Below are 15,448 nucleotides of genomic sequence, written 5' to 3'. Positions count from 1 at the left end.
TCTCTTAAACCCTAAGACTTGTTTCACACAGAAGCTAACAGAGCCCAAGCTATTGTTGCATAGAGAAGATTTGTGTCAGTGGAGGGCAAAAGAACCTCCGCTTACAAGTAGGCCGCATAGCATTTCAGGAAGCACATAGGCTATTCCAGTATGCCAAGGCATGTCTGAAGAACAGGAGTTTCGCAAGAATTCGTTCCCCACGGGCCACAGGAACACAAAAAGTTCCAAATGTTTCAAACGTCTACAAGATACAATAACACATACAACAAAATGCACACCAATTTCCCCCAGGATGACGCAACTCAAGTCACACAGTGAAATTATTATCACATTGCAGAGCAGCTGATAGTGATCCAGAGATAGCAGCTGAATTTACCTGATGGACCCTAGTGACCTTAAGAACTCTCTGGGAACAAAATACTACATATCTATCTAATGCAACCACAGAAACAGCAATGCTGATATCTTCTGTGGAGAGACGTGAATGCTGTTAACCGCCACTACTCATTTTCTTCGACGACGGCGATGACTATTACGCCGATCAGAATCTGAATACTCAGAAGCACTTAGATCAGAGCAGCGTGATTTCCCCCTCGGTTTCCTTGAATGCCTATCACTTTCACGTGTGCTCAAGTCAGTATAGTGTCGCTTCTCATTCGATCTCCGTGAAGGCCGATCAGAATCTGAATACTCAGAAGCACTTGGATCAGAGTAGCGCGATTTTTCTCTTGGTTTCCTTGAATGTCTATCGCTTTCACGTGCGCTTGAATCAGTATAGTGCCACTTCTCATCCGATTTCCGTGAAGACCTATTGCTCACGGGAAAATCTGGTATTTTGTGATGTCTCTTTTCCCTTGATCTCCTTGAATGCCGCTTGCTTTCGGAAGAACTCGAGTCACTGTGGGATTGCTTGTCCTGCCATCGTGTTGGATGCTGCTGCTCGCTCTCAGAAGAACTTGAGTCACTGTAGGGTTGCTTCTCCCTCGATCGCCTCGAAGGCCTCTTGCTTATTGTATATCCTTTATCTCTGGAGGAGGAAACTGGGGCAATTTCCATCTCCTCTTTCTTCTTTTTCTTCCTGTGCTCCCTCTTTGGATGCCTTCTTGTGTCAATTTCAACTTCTGATTCAGAAGAGGACTCTAGCAGGTGTTTCTTCCTGTGCCTGTGCTTTGACTTCTGCTTGGCTTTTCCTTTCCCAGCTTCCGCCTCAGAATCAGAATACGAGGATGGGTCAGAACAATATTTTTTCTTTCTCTTGCTTCCTGACGCCCTGTTGCTCTTCTCAGGTTCCGAATCTGAGGATGAATGATGACTGCTATGATGTCTTCCAGATTCTACATGAGCAGCAGGCTCAGACTGCCTGCGCCTGCTTTTACTCTTGGAGCGTTTCTTTGATTTACTCGTGGAGAAGTTGGTAAGGAGAGCCGGAATGTCAATATCGCCGAGAAATCCTAAAATATAAAATGTAATGCAAGACAACATACTTGTGTAAATTTAGCTAACATAAAAAATTCTTGATATGAGAGTGACAATGTAGTTTTATCCATGCTTCAGAAGTTATACCTCCATATTCATCAAATATCTCTTCTGCTACAATCTGCTGATTAGGATCATCAGGGTTATATCCACCTCGAGGAGGGCTCATGCCAGGCTTTTGCTTAAGCTCCCACTTCAAAGGCTGACAGAGAATTCCTCACATTAAAACTGAATTTTTAAACAAAGTACAACGAGAGAAGAAAGATGCGTAAGCCTTTTGTCGTTTATTCGAAGGACGTATATGTGCATTCAGATCACAATCTGGCGATAGTTATATATTACCAAAGGGTAACAAACCTAGGCTAGCACATAAATTACAAGAAGGCTACAGCAAAACATGAATTTTCAGTAGACTATTACAACAACAACAACAAAGCCTTTAGTCCCAAACAAGTTGGGGTAGGCTAGAGGTGAAACCCATAAGATCTCGCGACCAACTCATGGCTCTGGCAAATGGATAGCAAGCTTCCACGCCCCCCTGTCCATAGCTATTCAGTAGACTATTACCAGAGACAAAATTCTATGCAGTTATGGACCAAGGGGAAAGGTCGGATCAGGTATAAAACCAGTAGATATAGCTCACTATTTGCAAGTCACTGTCATAGAGTCGTTATTTTGATGTAAACTGCAAATGAAGTACACTTCCAATAGAAAATCTAACCTCACTCGAATCAGTCTGTGCCTTTATTGCTGTAAGTGGATCGTCCCTTTTCAATCGGCTCTCCTCATTCGGCATGATAATATCCTTCATGGGACATTCCCGGTCACCACTCTGATGGCCGAAGTTTCCACATCTTAAACATCTAACATTACGAACTTCGACTCCAAATGGTTTAGGTCTAGCAGGAGCACCTGTGTCCAATCTGCGAATAAGGGCAAAACATGTATCAAATCTTTATAGGTGACCAGGCAGTAACCTTAGGAGAGCATACAAAAATGAAGCGAAACAGAGAACATGTATAGGAATGACAAAGGGGAAAAAACTAATATAAAATAAATCTCTTGTCTATTGGCAGTTTATGAGAGTACGAATGGAATGAATTCAGCGTTTCATGTCACCTTGTTGATCGTATTCAAAATATCATCATAAAACAAAGAGACAATTACCTTGGAGCATTTTTCAGAACTTCAAATTCTTGCTCTGTTGGCAATGAACGGCCAAACACATCTTTCGGCCTACTCTTTTTCTTCTCTGGGCCATCAGGCCTGCAGCAAACATAAAATACAATGAACTAAGAATAACAGCAAACCTACCAGATCAGAGCAGTAACATAAGTAAGTTCCAAATATGTCTTGGAACAAAGGCATCTGTGTCAGAACAAGAATTTTAAATACTACTCCCTCCGTCCGAAAAAACTTGTCCCAAGGTTGTTCCTCAAATGAATGTATCTAGCACTAACTTGATGCTAGATACATCCATTTGAGGGACAAGCTTTTTCGGACGGAGGGAATATATTTTAACTTGGGAAAGAAATAAGATTAGTGACATTACATTGAAGAGGTATTTGCAGCTACAGCATCTTCGGTGGCATCGCCTTGATCCAGCTTCTTCTTCTCATCTTGAATTTCAGCAGCCTTTGCACTCTCTGGATTGTATCCAGGTGGGCGGACATACATGAAACTCACAGCTTTCATTATCTCCATCTGAAGTTGTAAAGCAAATTGAAGATTGATGAGACCGGTTTTCCATGGGTGATAACAGTTGAATGTGATGTTGAAATATTGGCTGTTTATTACAGAGTATAAACACCTAAAGATTCCATACAACTCTTGGAAGCAACCAGAGTTGGCAGCTACCAGAGTACGTACTGGTTAGATTGAGTGTCCTTAGTCTAAGTGCAGAGAGCGTGACAAACAAGTGTATTTCCTCATTTCTTGTTTAACCTATAGTTTGTATACTAGGCAATATATTTAACAACCCAAGTTCAGACAGGACAAGATCAGGGCTGCACAGTCGCTGGTTTACTATCTGGCATGGTGCAATGAATCTGAAGGAAGCAGCTGATATTGGCCCATGGGTGGTGAGAAGAATTCGATTATTCACGCCGTTGTGAAAAGCTAGCTGGAATTTTTACAATTTCAAGTATACATTGCTAATATGTTTAGCCGTAAAATTTGGGAGTTCTTGGCTGAGTATCATGACAATCAAATAACAGAAAATGATGATACTCTGTGGCCTATTGCGATGAAATTAAGAAAAGGACTGGCTAATTACAAAGGTTCGTCTTTTAGTTAATGTGAAGCGGATATCAAAATTAATGTTAGGCAAAATTCCTCGTTCCTTCAGTACCACTCCAACTTCAGTCATTCATGGGAATTGGGAAAATGACAAAAATAAAGCAACGCCATAGAGAAAGCGAGTGGGAGATGATCCACCATTGTTAGTGGAACAAAATGTGTAAGAACAATAGTTTGTCAATATTCTCTTTGCAGTAAATCCCTAGCTTAGGGTATTAACCGGTAACAAATACCAGCATCACGGCACAATTAACCACAGGAAAGCCTAAAAGCAAATGACCAAAACAATGTAACTGTTCATTCCCTCTACCCTACGGTGATCACAATAGTTCAAGCTACTCCGTGACCAGTTGACGCACGTTGCATGGATATAATTGTGGCGAGAATTGTCACGAACAAGTGTATGTCCTCATTTCTTGTTTAACCTATAGTTTATATACTTGTCAATATATTTGACAACCCAACTTTAGATAGGACAAGAGTAGGGCTGCACAGTCACTCGTTTACTCTTTGGCATGGTGAAATGAATCTGAAGGACATAGTTGATATTGGGTCATGGATGACAAGAAAAGTCAATGATTCACGCTGTTTTGAACATCGCTAATGTGTTTAGCCATAAAATCGGGGAGCTCTAGGAGGAGAATCATGGCTATCAAAATAACAGAAAATGAGGAGACTGCAGCCTACTGCAGATGAAGTTAAGGGGCTGGCCAATAACAAAGGTTCATCATTGTGACGAATGTGAAGCGGATATCAAAATTAATGTTAGGAAAAAATCCATCATTGCTTGAGTAACACTGAAACTTCAGCCATTCATGGGAATTAGGAAGATAATGACTAAAATAAAGCAATGTCTTTGGAAAAGCTTGTAGGGGATGATGCACCGTGTTAGCGGAACAAAATGCGTGCAAACAATAGTTTGTCACTATTTTCAGTAGTGTCTCACTTTTTTGACCCAGTAAAGCTCTAGTTTATGCTATTATCCGACAAAATGCAATTAACCACGTGAAATCCTGAAGCCAGATGACCAAAACAATGTAATAATTCATTCCATCCACCCACCCTATGGCGATCACAACAGTTCAAGCTATAGTGCCCATGAGCTGATAATAGAAGTCTATCTAAAAGATAAAAGAGGAGGACGGCGTATGTATGTATGTTGGTGTGTGTGTACCTTCTCCTTGTCCTTCTTGGAGAAGAGGGCGGTCTGGCGGAAGAACTCCTGCTCCTGCGCGAACTCGCGCTGCACCTCCTCGTCGCGGCGCGCGCGGTTGGTGTGGATCTGCTCGGCGATCCACTTGCGGCGCTGGTTCGGGTACGAGAGCGGGTGCCATGGCTTCTGGTTCAGGAACGAGTGGCTCCACGCCGTCCCCGACTTCTCCTTCAGCTCCACCTCCCCCGCCGGGATCTTCCGCCCGAGCCCCCCGCCGCCGCCGCTCCCCTCCACCCCCTCCTCCATCGCCGCCCCCTCCCCACAATTCGCTTCCCCTCGCAACTCCCAGAGGGATTCCCCGTCACCCGGCCGCCGAGACGGTGGGTTTCCTGGGCTTCTTTTGCCACCCGTCTGTCCAGCCCGGCCCACAAAACCGCCTCCTTTTGTTCGAGAGTCCAAACCTAGATCCGCACCAAATAAATAGCAATAGTGTGTACCGCACCGACCAGCGCCGCCGCTCCCGAGACAGACGCGAGAATGGCGATCCCTTCCCCCGCGCGACTCCACCTACCGTCCTCCTGCCGCCGGTCGGCGGCTCTCACCAACCTCCAATCCGTTGACAGGTCTACGGCGGCATGCCGGTGGCGGGGGCGCCTTCTCCCCGTGGCCGCTGCTCCGCTCCGCCTCCGCGCCGTGCATGCCGCGGCCGCTGCGCGGCAGCCGTTCGACAACGGGTCCGGCGTCATTGAAGCGGAGGGGGAGGAGGACGACGACGACGAGCATCCGCGCCTGAAGATCGCCATCGTGGGGTTCGGCAACTTCGGGCAGTTCCTGGCGCGGACGCTGGTGCGGCAGGGGCACACGGTGCTGGCGCACTCCCGCTCCGACCACTCGGCCGCCGCGGCGGACCTCGGCGCGTCCTTCTACGCCGACCCGCACGACCTCTGCGAGTGCCAGCCCGACGTGGTCCTCCTGGCCACCTCCATCCTCTCCACCGAGGCCGTGCTCCGCTCGCTCCCCGTCCACCGCTTCCGCCGCAGCACGCTCTTCGCCGACGTGCTCTCCGTCAAGGAGTTCCCCAGGAAGCAGCTCCTGAGCCGCCTCCCCGAGGACTTCGACATCATCTGCACGCACCCCATGTTCGGCCCGGAGTCGGCGCGCGACGGCTGGGCCGGCCTCCCGTTCGTGTTCGACAGGGTCCGCGTCGGCGACTCCCCGGCCCGCCGCGCGCGCGCCGAGGCGTTCCTCAACATCTTCGAGCGCGAGGGGTGCCGCATGGTGGAGATGCCCTGCGCGGAGCACGACGCGCACGCCGCCGAGACGCAGCTGGTGGCGCACACCGTGGGGCGGATGCTGGCCACGCTCGGGCTCCGCCCCACGCCCATCGACACCAAGGGCTACGAGACGCTGCTCCGGCTCGTGGACAACACCTGCAGCGACAGCTTCGACCTCTACAACGGCCTCTTCATGTACAACAAGAACTCGACGGAGCTGCTCCACCGGCTCGAGGCGGCGCTGGACACCGTCAAGAGGAGGCTCTTCCACAACCTCCATGACGTGCTCCGGAAGCAGCTCTTCGAGGGCTCGCCGCCGCTCAACAGGGACGGCCCGCCGACCCCGGACTCCTCGTCCACCGCCGGCGCCGAGTCGTTGTCTAATGACTGGCTGTGATCTGGACGCCGACGAGTCGTCGTCGTTGTAGGGATAATAATGAATCGCGCTTTATGTCGCTGACATCGATCTGCCGTGGACTCGTGGTCCCTTCCATCCAAAGGCATCACGAATTCACGACGAATCGTGTCGAGCAGCTCAGGATGTGAGTGGCATTGGGTCCCAGTAGTCCCACATATGCCACACACCAAAAAAAGATCAAATGGCGTTGGTGGATGTCCATAAAAAAAATAAATGGCACAAATGGATAGCCCAGAAAAGCCCATGAGGCCAGCGGCGGACCACAACACTCCACGCGCACCCAGCCATCACGTTTTCCTCAGCAAAAAAACAAAGAAGAAAACGCCACGTTCAACATGCCCTAGGCGCCGTCGCCGCTGCCTCCACCGGCACGCCTCCCCAGTCCATCCCTTCCTTCCATCTCACCGCCGTCACCGCCATGTTTCTCGAAGAGGCCGCCGTCAGGAAGCGCCGGGGACCGAGCCGGGTCTTGAGGGGGTACTATCTCTGCAATCCTGACGATACTGTCTTCAGCTCCGGCGGCGGTGACGTCGGCTTTGACGGCGGGCGCAGCTTGGGACGGCGGATGAGACCTTCGGCAGCGACTTCATTGTACATCTTCTCTGCTCCCCCTCACGCTCATCTGCCTCGCCCCCTCTGCTGCGACGCAGCCTATGGGAGATGGGACCGGTGGATGCCGGAGTAGTAGGCGGTGAGGATTGATGCAGATTCAGGCTGCAGCAACTTGATAACTGAATGATATATATGGAGCAAGGTTCAGACTTCAGACACCTCATCGCATGCCATCCCTTCTAGGCTTCTAGGTAGATGAAAGGTTCAGACTTCAGACACCTCATTGATGCGGATTCGTCGCTCTCCATTACATCTTGGTAGCCAGAATCATCCTTTGGGTTCAGCTTTGATAATCTAAGTTGTAGATAAATGTTGAATCTAGAGATTTTTTAGAGTAGGCAATTTCCTGTACTATGTTTGCTCTATACTGAATGATTGGAGGGGGTACTAATTATGCCTGTACTAATGGCACTGTATTGCACTAGTACTGTATATCAGTGTCAGTTTGCTTTGTAAATATGTGGTACTATGTGGACACCACGTACGCCACAAGAAAATTAATTAGACTATGACATAGTCCCATATAAGAAGTGGTGGTCAGCACGGGCAAGTCCCACAATGTCCAACGAGCTGTCCATTTACATCCTGACGAGCAGCCGAGTAGGGGCATGAGTAGGTACTAGTGGGTGAACTTGGGCTAAAAGGGCAATGAACTTTTAAACGTTTGTGTGATACTTTTATATTGTCAGCATTATGTAATGAGCTTATATCCTTTTTTTTTAGAACCGCCATCAAGGCCTTTTTATTCATTTTGGCGGAACATTTATGACTGCAAAATAATCAGAAAAGGGTCCTGATAACGCCCACACATGTGGCATACTAGACATCCGTCAACACATCGTGTGTGACATGAGCAGGAGGTAGCTCACACGGATTGTGTGTGAGCCAACATTAGAATTGCCCACATGTGTGAGCGCAGCTACTTTGTGTCACACGCCCAACAAGTACTACTCATCCTCATCCAGCGCGTGTGGCATGAAGCAAAAATGCCCACACGCTCTGGGCTCCTGGCGCAGCTACTTTAGGTACCCGCGGGATGACGATTTATTTGCCATCCAGGATGGTAGATGTAGTTATCCGGGATGGCAAATGTAGCTGTAAAAGTATGGCAACTCTCTCTGTTTTGTAACTATAGTTGTCATGTCTAATTTATAATAGTTGTCGCGTGTAATCAAACCATAGTTGCCGTGTGTGATTAAGTATTTGCTGCATATGGTCAAACAATAGTTGCCATGTGTGTTTACCTAGTTGTCACATGTGGTTCAACCATAGTTGTCATGTATGATTGATCACAGTCGTCATATGTGTTTATCTGGTTGCCACGAACGCGCAATTGCAGTTGCCGTCTAGCAACAAATCATAGTTGCCATATGTGTTTACCTAATTACCACGTACGTGCAACTGCAGTTGCCATCTAATAACATACGAGTGTCGTGTGGGCGAAAAACAGTTTTACCCACACGCGCATGGACTAGGTGGTGGCTGTATGGGCAGAAATTAGTTCGCCCACACAGCGCGGCTGACGAACCGTGTGCTACGGGGCGTGTGCGCGAACCCTCCAACGCCCACACACGATGATGCCCACATATCACATTTATGGGCGTTATCATTTGGGTCAGAAAATGAGGGGGACATAAAAAATTACAAGAAAAGAGTCTATCAGAAGGGCATGTCTCACACATGCATTAGCGGTCTCATTAGCATTCCGCCCAGCCCAACGTAAATCAAACCCCTGGAAATTTGGGAGATATGTACGCATCTCCCTGATGATATGATCTCCAAGCGTGCGATCATCTATAGCCCTGTTCACTTGCTTCTTTTAAAAAAACAAATGGACTTTATTCAACAGAAATAACAGATACATCGTTTGTGAGGAATGGTACAATCTCAAACATAGGCTCCTCGAACCAATCAATGGTAGAAGAAAATCTAGCCAACCTAGCAAGCTCGTGCGCAACCTTATTGGCTTCCCTATTACAATGTTCAAACCTAGAGGTAGGAAAATCACACGCCAAAAAATAGCAATCATCAAAGATTGCCGCCGCCGCTCCTGCTGACCGTCCGCCATTATTCATCATTTCAATAACCTCTAAATTATCATATTTAATAACTAGGCGATTGCAACCCGCACGTTGCTGAAAGTGCGTTATATCGACTAGAGGGGGGTGAATAGGCGATTTTTATGAAAGTCTTCAAAACGTGGAAGTTATGAAGACAAACGATACAAATAAACTTATTACCCTGCAGCGGAAGGTAGACTACACTAGGCAAGCCATAGTCAAGTATTCAATAGAGTGAAAGCACAATGACTAATAGCAGCAATGTAGTAAGGATCAGGTAGGAAGATATTATGAAGCCAAACAGAAAACGCAGTCACTCAGTGAAGATAAAAGATAGTGCAATCATACAATGACTTCACAAGGAGTAACAGTAAGTAAAGGGAAGGAAAGATGAAACCAGTGACTCGTTGAAGACAATGATTTGTTGGACCAGTTCCAGTTGCTGTGACAACTGTACGTCTGGTTAGGGCGGCTAGGTATTTAAACCTTAGGACACACAGTCCCGGACATCCAGTCCTGAACACGCAGCTCAGGACACCCAGTCCTCACCGTATTCTCCTTGAGCTAAGGTCACACAGACCTCGCCCAATCACTCTGGTAAGTCTTCAAGGTAGACTCCCAAACCTTCACAGACTTCGTTCACCGGCAATCAACAATGTCTCTTCGATGCTCAGAACGCGACGCCTAACCGGCTGGAGGATGCACAGTCCTCAAGTGTAATAAGTCTTCAGATCACACAGACAAGAAGACTTAAGTGATGCCTAATTCTCTTTGGCTCTGGGTGGTTAGGGCTTTATCCTCGCAAGGAATTCTCTCTCAAAGGCTTCGAGGTGGGTTGCTCTCAAACGACAAAAGCCGTACTCTGAATCTGAGCAGCCAACCGTTTATGGTTGTAGGGGGTGGGCTATTTATAGCCACTTGGCAACCCGACTTGATTTGTCCAAAATGACCCTTGGTCACTAAGGAACTGACACGTGTTCCAACGGTCAGATTTCAAACTCACACGGCAACTTTACTTGGGCTACAAGCAAAGCTGACTTGTTCGACTCTGGACAAGATTCGCTCTCAAAGTCTTCACTCGAAGACATAGGTTTTGTTTAAGCATCACTTCAGTCATTCTGACTGGTTCTCTTGGACCCCACTTAACAGTACGGTGGTTCCTATGACTCAACAAAGGGGAAGAAAAAGAACTACGGAAGATCTAAGTCTTCGAGCTCCATAGGCTTCATGCGATGTCTTCTCTTGTCATAGTCTTCAATGTGAATATCTTCATATACCACCTTTGACTTCAATGTTTTCATACATTTTTAGGGGTCATATCTGGTAGGAAAACCGAATCAATGAGGGACTTCTACCTGTGTTATCCTGTAATTCTCACAAACACATTAGTCCCTCAACTAGGTTTGTCGTCAATACTCTAAAACCAACTAGGGGTGGCACTAGATGCACTTACAATCTCCCCCTTTTTGGTGATTGATGACAAACTAGTTGAAGTTTTCAACGGGGAATATAGTCTGTGAAATTGTAAAGGATAAGGAATTGTCTTCATAAGTTGCAAGGGCTCCCCCTGAAGATGTGCATATAAGTAATTTGCTTTTGGAATGCAAATGCACATGGTAGGTTGTACTTGTGGAGATCCACTTCAACTTATGCTGACAATCTGAAGGAAATATGCCCTAGAGGCAATAATAAAGTTATTATTTATTTCCTTATAATCATGATAAATGTTTATTATTCATACTAGAATTGTATTAACCGGAAACATAATACATGTGTGAATACATAGACAAACAAAGTGTCACTAGTATGCCTCTACTTGACTAGCTCGTTAATCAAAGATGGTTATGTTTCCTAACCATGAACAATGAGTTGTTATTTGATTAACGAGGTCACATCATTAGTTGAATGATCTGATTGACATGACCCATTCCATTAGCTTAGCACACGATCATTTAGTATGTTGCTATTGCTTTCTTCATGACTTATACATGTTCCTATGACTATGAGATTATGCAACTCCCGTTTGCCGGAGGAACACTTTGGGTGCTACCAAACGTCACAACGTAACTGGGTGATTATAAAGGAGCATTACAGGTGTCTCCGAAGGTAGATGTTGGGTTGGCGTATATCGAGATTAGGATTTGTCACTCCGATTGTCGGAGAGGTATCTCTGGGCCCTCTCGGTAATACACATCACATAAGCCTTGCAAGCATTAAAACTAATATGTTAGTTGTGAGATGATGTATTACGGAACGAGTAAAGAGACTTGCCGATAACGAGATTGAACTAGGTATTGGATACCGACGATCGAATCTCGGGCAAGTAACATACCGATGACAAAGGGAACAACGTATGTTGTTATGCGGTCTGACCGATAAAGATCTTCGTAGAATATGTAGGAGCCAATATGGGCATCCAGGTCCCGCTATTGGTTATTGACCGGAGACGTGTCTCGATCATGTCTACATTGTTCTCGAACCCGTAGGGTCCGCACGCTTAAGGTTACGATGACAGTTACATTATGAGTTTATGCATTTTGATGTACCGAAGGTTGTTCGGAGTCCCGGATGTGATCATGGACATGACGAGGAGTCTCGAAATGGTCGAGACGTAAAGATTGATATATTGGAAGCCTATGTTTGGATATCGGATGTGTTCCGGGTGAAATCGGGATTTTACCGGAATACCGGGAGGGTTACCGGAACCCCCCGGGAGCTATGTGGGCCATAGTGGGCCTTGGTGGAAAAGAGAAGAGGCTGCCCTAGATGGGATGTGCGCCTCCCCCTTCTCCTAGTCCTATTAGGACTAGGAGAGGTGGCCTGCCCCCTCCTCCTCTTTTCCCCCTCCGCGAATCCTATTCCGACTAGGATTGGGGGGGGGGGGGAATCCTACTCCTAGAGGGAGTAGGACTCTCCTGCGCCCTCCTCCTTGGCCGGCCAGCCTCCCCCCTACTCCTTTATATACGGAGGCAGGAGGCACCTCTAGACACACAAGTTGATCCACGTGATCTATTCCTTAGCCGTGTGCGGTGCCCCCTGCCACCATATACCTCGATAATACTGTAGCGGAGTTTAGGCGAAGCCCTGCTGCTGTAGTACATCAAGATCGTCACCACGCCGTCGTGCTGACGGAACTCTTCCCCGACACTTTGCTGGATCAGAGTCCGGGGATCGTCATCGAGCTGAACGTGTGCTCGAACTCGGAGGTGCCGTAGTTTCGGTGCTTGATCGGTTGGATCATGAAGACGTACGACTACTTCCTCTACGTCGTGTCATCGCTTCCGCAGTCGGTCTGCGTTGGGTACGTAGACAACACTCTCCCCCTCGTTGCTATGCATCACATGATCTTGCGTGTGCGTAGGAAATTTTTTGAAATTACTACGAAACCCTTCAGTGGTATCAGAGCCTAGGTTATTTATGTTGATGTTATATGCACGAGTAGAACACAAGTGAGTTGTGGACGATACAAGTCATACTGCCTACCAGCATGTCATACTTTGGTTCGGCGGTATTGTTGGACGAGACAACCCGGACCAACCTTACGCGTACGCTTACGCGAGACCGGTTCCCTCGACGTGCTTTGCACAGAGATGGCTTGCGGGCGACTGTCTCTCCAACTTTAGTTGAACCAAGTATGGCTACGCCCGGTCCTTGTGAAGGTTAAAACGGAGTCTATTTGACAAACTATCGTTGTGGTTTTGATGCGTAGGTGAGATTGGTTCTTACTTAAGCCCGTAGCAGCCACGTAAAACATGCAACAACAAAGTAGAGGACGTCTAACTTGTTTTTGCAGGGCATGTTGTGATGTGATATGGTCAAGGCATGATGCTGAATTTTATTGTATGAGATGATCATGTTTTGTAACCGAGTTATCGGCAACTGGCAGGAGCCATATGGTTGTCGCTTTATTGTATGCAATGCAATCGCGATGTAATGCTTTACTTTATTACTAAACGGTAGTGATAGTCGTGGAAGCATAAGATTGGCGAGACGACAACGATGCTACGATGGAGATCAAGGTGTCGCGCCGGTGACGATGGTGATCATGACGGTGCTTCGGAGATGGAGATCACAGGCACAAGATGATGATGGCCATATCATATCACTTATATTGATTGCATGTGATGTTTATCTTTTATGCATCTTATCTTGCTTTGATTGACGGTAGCATTATAAGATGATCTCTCACTAAATTATCAAGAAGTGTTCTCCCTGAGTATGCACCGTTGCGAAAGTTCTTCGTGCTGAGACACCACGTGATGATCGGGTGTGATAGGCTCTACGTTCAAATACAACGGGTGCAAAACAGTTGCGCACGCGGAATACTCAGGTTATACTTGACGAGCCAAGCATATACAGATATGGCCTCGGAACACGGAGACTGAAAGGTCGAGCGTGAATCATATAGTAGATATGATCAACATAATGATGTTCACCGATGAAACTACTCCATCTCACGTGATGATCGGACATGGTTTAGTTGATTTGGATCACGTGATCACTTAGAGGATTAGAGGGATGTCTATCTAAGTGGGAGTTCTTAAGTAATATGATTAATTGAACTTAAATTTCTCATGAACTTAGTACCTGATAGTATCTTGCTTGTTTATGTTGATTGTAGATAGATGGCTCGTGCTGTTGTTCCGTTGAATTTTAATGCGTTCCTTGAGAAAGCAAAGTTGAAAGATGATGGTAGCAATTACACGGACTGGGTCCGTAACTTGAGGATTATCCTCATTGCTGAACAGAAGAATTACGTCCTGGAAGCGCCGCTGGGTGCCAGGCCTGCTGCTGGAGCAACACCAGATGTTATGAACGTCTGGCAGAGCAAAGCTGATGACTACTCGATAGTTCAGTGTGCCATGCTTTACGCCTTAGAATCGGGACTTCAACGACGTTTTGAACGTCATGGAGCATATGAGATGTTCCAGGAGTTGAAGTTAATATTTCAAGCAAATGCCCGGATTGAGAGATATGAAGTCTCCAATAAGTTCTATAGCTGTAAGATGGAGGAGAACAGTTCTGTCAGTGAGCATATACTCAAAATGTCTGGGTATAATAATCACTTGATTCAATTGGGAGTTAATCTTCCGGATGATTGCGTCATTGACAGAATTCTCCAATCACTGCCACCAAGCTACAAAAGCTTCGTGATGAACTATAATATGCAAGGGATGAACAAGACTATTCCCGAGCTCTTTGCAATGCTGAAAGCTGCGGAGGAAGAAATCAAAAAAGGAGCATCAAGTGTTGATGGTTAACAAAACCACTAGTTTCAAGAAAAAGGGCAAAGGGAAGAAGAAGGGGAACTTCAAGAAGAACGGCAAGAAAGTTGCTGCTCAGGAGAAGAAACCCAAGTCTGGACCTAAGCCTGAAACTGAGTGCTTCTACTGCAAGCAGACTGGTCACTGGAAGCGGAACTGCCCCAAGTATTTGGCGGATAAGAAGGATGGCAAGGTGAACAAAGGTATATGTGATATACATGTTATTGATGTGTACCTTACTAGAGCTCGCAGTAGCACCTGGGTATTTGATACTGATTCTGTTGCTAATATTTGCAACTCGAAACAGGGACTACGGAATAAGCGAGCACTGGCAAAGGACGAGGTGACGATGCGCGTGGGAAACGGTTCCAAAGTCGATGTGATCGCGGTCGGCACGCTACCTCTACATCTACCTTCGGGATTAATATTAGACCTAAATAATTGTTATTTGGTGCCAGCGTTGAGCATGAACATTATATCTAGATCTTGTTTAATGCGAGACGGTTATTCATTTAAATCAGAGAATAATGGTTGTTCTATTTATATGAGTAATATCTTTTATGGTCATGCACCCTTGAAGAGTGGTCTATTCTTATTAAATCTCGATAGTAGTAATACACATATTCATAATGTTGAAGCCAAAAGATGCAGAGTTGATAATGAAAGTGCAACTTATTTGTGGCACTGTCGTTTAGGTCATATCGGTATAAAGCGCATGAAGAAACTCCATACTGATGGACTTTTGGAACCACTTGATTATGAATCACTTGGTACTTGCAAACCGTGCCTCATGGGCAAGATGACTAAAACACCGTTCTCCGGTACTATGGAGAGAGCAACAGATTTGTTGGAAATCATACATACCGATGTATGTGGTTCGATGAATATTGAGG

General features: G+C 46.4%; 1 protein-coding gene and 1 pseudogene across 1 annotated transcript; one reads left to right on the top strand and one right to left on the bottom strand.

Annotated features, from left to right (window-relative positions):
• Positions 1 to 40: 40 nt before the first annotated feature.
• Positions 41 to 5,237, bottom strand: LOC125524297 (zinc knuckle (CCHC-type) family protein). Its single transcript, XM_048689373.2, has 6 exons — positions 4,949 to 5,237; positions 3,029 to 3,180; positions 2,644 to 2,742; positions 2,198 to 2,399; positions 1,564 to 1,678; positions 41 to 1,451 (listed from the first exon to the last, which is right to left on the bottom strand). The coding sequence occupies exons 1-6, from the start codon at positions 5,231 to 5,233 to the stop codon at positions 505 to 507; spliced, it is 1,800 nt and encodes a 599-aa protein (XP_048545330.1). The 5' UTR covers positions 5,234 to 5,237; the 3' UTR covers positions 41 to 504.
• Positions 5,238 to 5,464: 227 nt separating this feature from the next.
• On the top strand, positions 5,465 to 6,833 carry LOC125524298 (arogenate dehydrogenase 2, chloroplastic pseudogene; annotated as a pseudogene).
• Positions 6,834 to 15,448: the final 8,615 nt, after the last annotated feature.

Source organism: Triticum urartu, chromosome 7A (assembly GCF_056163025.1).
Source record: "Triticum urartu cultivar PI428250 chromosome 7A, HENAU_Tu73, whole genome shotgun sequence".
Classification (NCBI taxonomy): Eukaryota; Viridiplantae; Streptophyta; class Magnoliopsida; order Poales; family Poaceae; genus Triticum; species Triticum urartu.
The sequence above is the reverse complement of the archived record's forward strand: the minus strand, read 5'-3'. Positions and strand labels throughout refer to the sequence as shown.

Excerpts from the sequence above, each read along its gene's own strand:
- LOC125524297 (XM_048689373.2), bottom strand. The coding sequence starts at position 5,233 with ATGGAGGAGGGGGTGGAGGGGAGCGGCGGCGGCGGGGGGCTCGGGCGG. Across the intron at positions 3,181-4,948 it reads CCAAGAAGGACAAGGAGAAG|ATGGAGATAATGAAAGCTGT; the intron begins GTACACACACAC and ends TTACAACTTCAG. Across the intron at positions 2,400-2,643 it reads GTTCTGAAAAATGCTCCAAG|ATTGGACACAGGTGCTCCTG; the intron begins GTAATTGTCTCT and ends CCTTATTCGCAG.